Source organism: Diceros bicornis, chromosome 7 (genome assembly GCF_020826845.1).
Source record: "Diceros bicornis minor isolate mBicDic1 chromosome 7, mDicBic1.mat.cur, whole genome shotgun sequence".
Taxonomy (NCBI): Eukaryota; Metazoa; Chordata; class Mammalia; order Perissodactyla; family Rhinocerotidae; genus Diceros; species Diceros bicornis.
The window spans coordinates 66,767,651-66,777,439 of NC_080746.1; the positions used below are offsets into that span (position 1 = coordinate 66,767,651).

At 39.1% G+C, this 9,789-nt stretch overlaps 1 protein-coding gene across 1 annotated transcript; it reads left to right on the plus strand.

Annotated features, from left to right (window-relative positions):
* The first annotated feature begins 7,963 nt into the window (after positions 1 to 7,963).
* Positions 7,964 to 8,899, plus strand: LOC131409145 (olfactory receptor 5M5-like). Its single transcript, XM_058546300.1, has one exon. It carries the CDS (start codon positions 7,964 to 7,966, stop codon positions 8,897 to 8,899), a length of 936 nt encoding a protein of 311 aa, XP_058402283.1.
* The last annotated feature ends 890 nt before the right edge of the window (positions 8,900 to 9,789 follow it).

Below are 9,789 nucleotides of genomic sequence, written 5' to 3' on the forward strand. Positions count from 1 at the left end.
CACTCTCTTATTTTGTTCATATAAAGACCCAAAAATGTACAAAACTAAAGGGAACATGAGAGAGGCTTTCGAGGTGCTAATAATGTTCTGTTTCTTGATCTGAGTGCTTGTTACAAAGATACATTCAGCTTGTGTGAAAATTCATTGAGCTGTACACTTATATGCATTTTTCCATCTTTGTGTACACTGTACTTCAGTAGAATGTTAAAAATAATTAATATGATGATTATAGCATTTTAATCTCATGTCTAAAGAATGACTTTCATTTAAAGTGAAATTTAATTGACCACCCACTTCCTAACAGTTACTTTTACAGTTATATAGTTGCAGTCTTACCAGCTACAACCTGAGACTTACATTTTTATCTTTCTCTCACCTACAGACTTCAGGTCCTCCCAAATTCTTGTGTTATGCAGGTTGACCTGCTGTCCACACGTAGTTCTTTCTCAGATTTTGGGTTTAATCTCTCTATTTTTTTTTTCATTTTGCTCATTAAATCTTAGAAAAAATCCTTAAGATACCATATTTCCCCAAGCAGCACTCTCCCTTTTGCTTACATGGAAGAATAAGATAGGAGCTCCCTTTCCCATTCCACTGTCATCAGTTCAGATTCATCTCAGTCTCTTCCTCTTTGATGTTTATGTCAACAACACAGAGTGATAAGAATAAATGTTTAGAATGATGATCGTAGGAGATTTCACGTCTCCAGAATCCCAGAAGTAAGAATTCCCCACACTATACTTACCATGGTTAGAAAGTGAGAAATCATTTCAAATTTTTTTTAAATCACGTTCAGTGTTGTTTGTACACACTAAGGATGTGGGAGTTATGTTTGCAGAATTAACACCACAAATGTGCTGAAGGAAAGCTCTCTATACCTAATCTCAATCCCTCTGACTATTCATTGTTTTCCTCAATGTCTGTTATTTTTTCATTTTCCAGCCAGAAGAAAAAAATTCAAGAACAAACAAAATTACTGGAGAACTTCAGTGCACCAGACCCAAGCACCTCCTCCATGGGTTCCCAAAAAATCAAGAAAGGTCTTTGTCTGTTTTTCGTAGCATTGAATGTCATCATCCTTGTTTGCAAACAGGAGACCACCCTGATACCCCAATTTGGTTGCAATTTCCCTTGTCCCATGTACATTTTAGTCTATGTGGGGGGCTTCCATTCCCTCCAGATACTGCAGTCTCATCTTACAGAAAACAACCATTGTGATGATGGGCACCTTTATACACATTCATTTCTTACATGCCCACTCACCAGGGATCATGTCTGCTGTCCAGAGTATCCTATGGGCAATCCATGTTCATTGGTCACCTTGTGAGCTATGCAGTCATGGTGTCTAAAGAAGTTCAAAATAACTTGCTGGCCTGGGCTCCACTGAATTCAAGGACACCCAAAATGGTAGCCTCTCTGCTGCTGCTTGCCGACTGGGCCATCATCCAACTCTTGGTCTTACACAGCCCCATGGTCTCTAGCTCTTGGCTGTTAGCGGTTTTGCTCAAAAGAGAACCAGCTTTTTAATTAGTGTCTCTGTAAAGATCACCAGTGCTATTAGGACTGACTTCATCTCCCAGGTATCCCACCTGGCTTTAGTCCCAAGGATTCTCCCCTCTGAAGCTTCTTTTTAGCTACATCTTCCACCTCTCATTCCTGGATCTTTCCAACTTTCTTTGAGATTACAAAACAAACTGGCTCAAGTCTTGTCCAGACTTGGACCAAGTAACCATGGCCATCAGCATGCTGAATCCTCTGTCACAGGCCTCAAGGCATTCTGGGGGAAGGAAATTCCCAGAGACAGTGCCAAAGAAAAAGACCATTGAATGTGCATCAAAGGAAAGCAAGCCTTGCTGTGAATAATTAAACCGAACTGGATCCCAATCTGTTTGGTGTCACCTGACCTCAGAAACTGAAATAATATGTTTTAATTAGGAAAATAATTATCAAATGCAGAAAAGCAAAATGTTCTACATAAAACAAAAATAATAGTCCATATTAGAAAATTTGTTTAGTGGTTATTTATTTACTGTTTTCTCAAATAAAAATTTTCGCCATTCATTTTTTCTCTGTTACACCCTGCAGGATCTATGAGTGGTAAATACAGAAGGCATTCATTTATCAGGTCACATAACACACCTTATTTATTTTGAATTTAAGTAGTAAATGCCAAAAATTCTGAGTTACTCTCATCTGTGAGCTTTTCTAACAAAGGAAAATATATATCAAGTTAATTTTAATTTCTAAGTAGTATGTGAATCACTTTCTTGGAAAATAATTTTCTATTATAGCACATTATTGAACAAATCCCATAGGTCTATATGTTGATGTCATTCAATCAGATGCAATCAATAAAGCATTTCAATTGCAATATCCCCTGTGTAATCACAGCCCAGAGTGTCTCTTTTCTCAGATCATAAAGAGAAGAGACCTTCCTCAAGTCAGATGGCTAAGCTGTTTAATGGGAAGTTACAGCGTAAGCACAGCTCACAAACACAAAGATAGCAAATACCCAGGGTGAAAGATCTTTCCTTTACTCTGAAGGTTGAACTTTTCTAGTCAAATGATAACACCAACTTTCTTCCAGGCCTGTTTAAATTTTGGTAACTGTAGGACAGAATTATAAGTGGACATTCCTGGTTGTTTAACTTACTCCACTCTGTATTAATATGGGAACATTTCACCAAGAGAAATCTCAATGTATAATTAAGTCTCAAACCAAATGCAACAGCAGCACATCAGCCACTGCAAGGCAAACATGGTAACTCGGAGCACCCACCAACTCACAGTTCTATGAAAAGAATCCTCAAATCCATATGGGTTCCTAGTTGTGGTAGAACAAAGTGTCAGTGGTTTTGAGTTATGCCTCTGACATTTTTACTAGTCACCACCCTCAGGAGTTAACACAACCGAGAGTCTTGCACACCTAGAAAATGCACTTTCTCAAAGAGTATCCCCAGCTGAATGCATGAATCATACATGCACTTTCCTTTACTACAAGTCCTTCCTAAAAACTAGAATTACGTCTTATGACCCAGTGGATCCTTAAAGACACCTTCCTTTTCTTTAGAATTTCACTGGTGACTATCTGACACTCCTAGACTTAAGACTTCTCTTTCCCAGTTGTGCTGAGCAATGGAATATAGGGTGTCAATACTGGCTCAAAAGTGCCATGGTCAGTTTTTCTCAGCTCTGTGAGACCCCCAATGTCAATTTCTTTCCTTATATTCCCCCTGCTAGACACTCTCCCAGACAAGATGCACAATGTCATCTGCTTTCTGCAAGAACAAGTCTTTTCTGCAAGTCCTACAATTGGCTCATTATGGAATGAGAATTCCAGAGAAACATCAATTCTTGGTAAAAATTAGATAGATTATCATTTGAACTGGGACTAGACATGAAATGTGACATAAATGGCAGCAATTCAGCTGACTCACTGACTCTGTCCCTTACTCCAGACCTGTTAGTCACTACTCAAGATAGGTGTACAGTCCTAAGGACTCTGAGAATGGAAGTACCATTGCTTATTGTCAAGGTAACCTGTGATCAAATATGGCATTTGCAAAATCACGACTTCGTCAATCAGCAAATCAAACTTACATTCCACTCTACAGCATATATAGTCTACAAAATCCTCCCCTCTAACCAGAATGAAAAGTAATAGTTTACCTGCTACAAGTTACTTAAAAGGGCAAAACTGACCAGGAAAAGCCACTAGAACCGTGCCTCTGGGCCTGACACAAACACAATTCTGTTCCAGTTTCCTCCTCTTTGGTGTGAATTAATGAACTTGGGGAATGCTGAGAGACAGAAAACGCACTTTCTGATTGGAGAATGCTCTCACCTTAGCTCTGCCTTGCTTTGAAAGCTGAGGTTGGGGACAGTGTTCTTTGGAGCAATACTGTAAGGGCTATGCTAAGACGCTGCAATTAACGACCTAGAGGACCGGGTTCTGCACTCTTTTCCCTAGTGGCCATGGGGAAAGACCAGATGCATTGAAAAACCGAGCCTGGCCACGTCAGACAGTACTGATTGCCCCAATTTCAATCCAGAAGGGAATGGGGAAGGGAGAGAAGAGGAAGGGAGGTCTATGGGACTATTCTAATAAACACTTAGTCTCTGACCCAGTTTTGAATATGATTTTACTCCTTAATTTGATTCAATGAGAAATACATAACAGTAAGAAAAATGAAGACTGATTTTCTGTTACACTATCTGTTGTGATAAACATGCTAGCCAAGACTGTCTTTCCTTTGCAAGCAAAAACGTACTATATGTGCATCCTCATCATACAATCTTTGCATAACTTTACCTAGTCCTCTATAAAACTGTCACTGGGCCCTCACCCCAGCCATGGCTTCAAGACCACCCACTGCAGACGTCCTGCCAAGGGAGGAAGGCTGTCTCTAACCATCATACCAAAAGTTCTAGACTTGGAAGTCATCCTGAGAATGTGCACCAAAGCATCATAACCTGAGTCATCTTTAGTTACCAGAACGATTCAGGGATTTTAATTCCCAAAGGTGGTTTAATCCAAATGTAAAATATCTTACAGGAACTCGGTATAAACTGCTCCCTTGCTACCCAGGAAGCTCTGGAATAGCAGGAGATAATAGACTCATTGCACTTTAACTTTATAAATACCAGTTTGTTGGTGTGGAACACAGAAACCAGGCCTTCCATTCAGCCATGAAGAAGCCTGTTTGTCTGATTGGAAATATTCTAAGTGGACACTTCCAGGGCATTGGGAATCCTGACTGACTGTTCCATAGGTTCTCGGTAAGTTGCACTTACTTCTAAGGCTGTTGTAGTAAAAACTACAAGGCAAGCAAGAGAAGGGCTTCAGTTCTGGGACAGTGAAGAGGACAAGGCTTTAGGAGAGCTGAACTTTGCTTCTGCCGGAGAAGCAAATGGGGAAGGATTGGTTGATTCTTACTTGGAAAAGCTGGGATTTTTTAGGGATTTTTTTTTTTGTCAGTGCGTCATTCTATGAGGACACCACAGCAGCAGGGACCTGATAAATTCACAAAGCTTCTGAAATTACATAAAAAATTTTGTATGAGTGAAACTTTCCTAGGAACAGATCCTTAGCTTTCATCAGATTCTCAAAGTAGTTCATGTTCCCCCCCATTTCCTAGAGTTAAGAATATTCCTTAGATTATTCAACAAAGTTGTTTGAATTGTTCAAACATAAAGAACAAAACAACACTTTGAATTATCAAAGGTTGAATATATTAGTTAAACACAACAATAAATGTTAAAGTGCCTGAACAAACTGTTACTAATATATGCCTAAAATTTTATCATTTTAGGCATATACCAAATAATATGCCTAAAATTTTCTCATGAGTCTAATTTGCAAGAAAAAAAATGGGAAAAAAAATCATGAAATGAATAAATACTGAGGAATCGTTAAGTGGGAGTCAGTATAGTTTAGGCTGAGGGCTCTAGAATCACTAATCTCTTTCACATGGACTTACTTTTTCCCTAAAAGATGCTCACAGTCCCTCAATCATGCTCTGAGCCGTTCTGACTCAACAACTTGCTCCATTGTTCCTTCCTACAATGCTCTCCTCTAATCCATCCTTCACCTTTTGAAATTCTTTCCATCTTCCAATGATCATCTCAGTTCATTTCAAAGGCTGCCTACTTCCTACAGGATACAGACCAAATTCTTTATTATGGGTAAGAGGCCCTCAACTATCTAGCCTAGACATGCACCCTAGCCACGTTTCTTATCATTCACTTACAGCCAGTACTACCCTTAGACCCAAAAAAAGGGACCCTGTGGTGGCCCCATTCTTTAGGGCAATTCTAGGCCTCTTCCTACTGTACCACACCCCATGGGATAAGGCCAAGGGGAAGCACCCACCTGGAGTCCATTCTATCCATCCCTTCTAGACCATCTTCCGGGTGAAACGTCCCTAAAATTCCTTGCCCAAATGACCCCCAACTTACTCCCAGAGCCTATAAGTGCTTCTTTCCTAGATCACCTTGTAAGAGTGAACCACGCTGCTGATGTTCATACACCTAGGCTTTAAGGGTAGTCAAGGGATGGCTGTATGCAGGGGTGTAAACAGAGCATGTACACAGGCTGGCATGTCCACACATGTGCAGCCACATATGTGGGCTGGAGAAAGATTCTCCTCTCGCCATCTCATTCTAGTGTGGAACTCCAAGGATCCCAAGAATTCTAACTTCTTCTAGTTCTAACTTCGTCTAATAGTTAGAATTCTATTATAAGGGTATATTTGTTGGGGAGGGAGGATAGAACATATTTTATTAATTTGTTTTATTTCTTTTTAACTTTAAATATTTAGGCATAAGAGATGTGAGCCTCCATTTGTTATTCTTTCCCTGGGCCTTGCTAATGTCAAAGGTTGGCCTGCTCCTAGGGATCCTGTTTTTAGCCACACCAAACATTTGCAGTTATTTATTGCCTTGTCTTTCTCAAACATCATTACATTGTTACATCGCACAGGCTATTCTCTCTGTCTGCAATGCCTGACAGTCTCAATGTAATCCTGAAGCATCCTTCAAGAAGTTGAAAGGTAAAAATTGCCCCCATTGTCACTATTTTTTAACAGTGCCCTGGAAGTACAGATGCTAAAGTTCATCTGGAAAAATATACATGTGAGAATAGCCAGAAAATTTGCTACCAGATATTAAAATCAATTATAAAGCTATTGTATTTAAATGTTTGGTCCAGGTTCTAGAAGAGATTATGAAGAATAAATAATCCTAAAGTGATCGAAGTACTTACAAATGTTTTACTATAAAACGAGACTAGAGTTTTAAATTAACGGAGTCAACTGGAAAGTGATTTCACCAACAAATGACATTAGAATACCTGGCTAACTATTTGGACAAATAAATAAAAAGAATTTATTACCTCATTCTTTACATCAAAATTAAACTCCAGATAGATCAAAGATTGCAATGTAAACAGGGTCTGGCCCCGTGGCATAGTGGTTAAGTTCACGCGCTCCGCTTCGGTGGCCCAGGGTTAGCAGGCTCGGATCCCAGGCGCGGGCCTACATATCACTTGTCAAGCCATACTGCAGCGGCGTCCCATATATAAAGCAGAGGAAGACTGGCACAGATGTTAGCTCAGGAGCAACCTTCCTCAAGCAAAAGGAGGAGGAGGATTGGCAACAGATGTTAGTTCAGGGCCAATCTTCCTCACAAAAAAAAAAATGAAATCCAGTAAAACTCTAGAATAGAATGAGATAATTTTTTTAATAATTTTAAATTGAGAAAGGCTTATCTAACCATATCACAAAGGTAAGAATTCAAAAAGAAAAAGATTGATAAATTTGACATCAAAATATTTAAAACTTACTGCATAGCACAAAGAAATAATACCATACCAACATGAAGGGACAACTAACAAACTGAAAAATGACTTGCAATAGACATACCAAACAAATAGCTGATTTCTTTAATAAACAAAGAGCTCCTATAAATAAAATGCTTAGAAGACCAACAACCTAATAGAAAAATTAGCAAAGGAACTGAACTGACCATTCATAGAAAAAGAAATGCACATGCAAATAATTGCTTGAAAAAATGCTAACCCTTGCTCATAACTTTATAAAATGCACAAATCAAGAGAATGTGAGTTACTAATATTCACCATTACAGTGGCAAAAATTTAAAATTTCACAAAACTTTTGGTTTGTGGGAAAAACAGTATTCTTGTACAATATTGGGAGTGTAACAGTGCAACTTGGAGGTCAATTTGTCAATCTCCGTCAAGAAAGAAAGTGAATGAGCTCAGACTTTTCTAAGTCTATTTTAGCAGAATAAAGCGCTGTGGCTAATGACAGCCTTTAACCATTGGGAATGTGAAGCCAAATTTTTGTCACCTGTTCTGGAACAAAGAGGTGAGAGATTTCTGTTTTTAAGTATCTAATCATTTTAAAGCCATATTTCTTCTTTTTCCAAGAAGAGAGAGAACAAAATGGCTAGAGGCAATCGTACCACAGTGACAGAATTTGTCCTCATGGGCTTCACAGACCATCCTGAGCTCCAGCTTCCCCTCTTTGTGGTATTCCTGGTAATTTACCTCATCACCCTGGTGGGAAACCTTGGCATGATCCTGCTCGTCAAGGTGGATACGAGGCTCCACACCCCCATGTACTATTTCCTCAGCCACCTGCCTTTCATTGATCTTTGTTATTCATCTTCTATTGGGCCCAAAATGCTGCAAAATTTATTGGTGAAGAAAAAAACCATCTCCTTTTTGGGCTGTTTTGCTCAGCTCTACTTCTCCAGTGCGTTTGCCACTATGGAATGCTTCCTCTTGGCCACGATGGCCTATGACCGCTACATGGCTATCTGCAACCCCCTGATTTACACAGCCACTATGACTCAGCGGGTCTGCAAGGAGTTGGTGATAGGGGTCTATACCTATGACTTCCTAAACTCTGTGATACAGACAGTGCTGACTTTCCAGTTGTCTTTCTGCGACTCCAACGTCATCCGCCATTTCTACTGTGCTGACCCCCCTCTCCTTGCCCTCTCCTGCTCTGACACCCACAACAAAGAGAAGCACCTCTTGATCTTCTCTGCTGTGAATCTCACTGGATCCCTCCTGACTGTCCTCGTCTCCTACATTTGCATCCTCTTTTCCATTATAAAAGTTCAGTCTTCCAAAGGCAAGTGCAAAGCATTTTCCACCTGTGCCTCCCACCTCACTGTGGTCATCATCTTCTATGGAACACTGTTTTTCATGTACCTGAAGCAACCCAAAGCAGGGAATTCGTGGAAGTACAACAAAGTGGTTTCTGTGTTTTATAGTCTTGTAATTCCCATGCTCAACCCTCTGATCTACAGCCTGAGGAACACAGAAGTAAAAGACTCCCTGAAAAAGATGCTAGAGGGCAAAGAGTCATAGTGATTGAGTTTTCAGAATGTAGCATATGGAAAGCATGGTGTACTGACGTGATATACCCAATCTGATTGAAAATTAGGAGGCCAACTGCCATCCAATCAGCATAAACAAACAATCAATCCAATTTGGATTTTTTAATGACCAAAATACTGGGCCACTTGCTTGACATAGTAATATTTAATCAAACCAATTATCTTGGACTAATCAGAATTGATTTACAAACTAGAATGTTAATAACTATGTCCTTTGTTTGCTGAAAATTAGGTGGCTTACCACCAATTAGGTAATAATATGAGCTCTAAATTTAAAAAGATCCTAAAAAAAAACATTCTGGGTGAAACTATAAATTAACAAAGCTGGGTACAAAACTCACACATGAAAATCTATGTTGTTAGAAACATTTTCCAGCTTAAAATGGGCTATATTATACCAAATCATTTGTTAGTCTTAAAACACGTTCCTTCATAACATATTGCTATAGATGGTGGTTAAATTTCAAGACCAGATCACAAAAAGCTTATTTAATCCAAATATAGTTGAAATACTGCAAGCTTAAAATGAACAATAGGAAAAATAGAATTACAGAAATAATAAGGGGGCAGGGAAAGAACAGAAAAAATTTGAATCAGTTAAATGTGGGGTTTATTTTATTGTTTAGTAAAGAATGTTTAATTGGAAGAGACAGAGAGGGTTAGGGTACTTTCAGAGATGCTAAATGTGGTCATTTATTCAATAGTCAGGGTTTAATTTTTCTAATCTCTGGAAAGTGCAGCTACAGTGACTTTTTTTTTTTAGAGGGAGTGGGGAAGGAGGGAGTCATACATGAACTTAAGAAAGAGAAAGAGAAGTAAGGAGAAAAAGAAAGGGAAAAAGGAAGAGTTCCCGAGGTAACC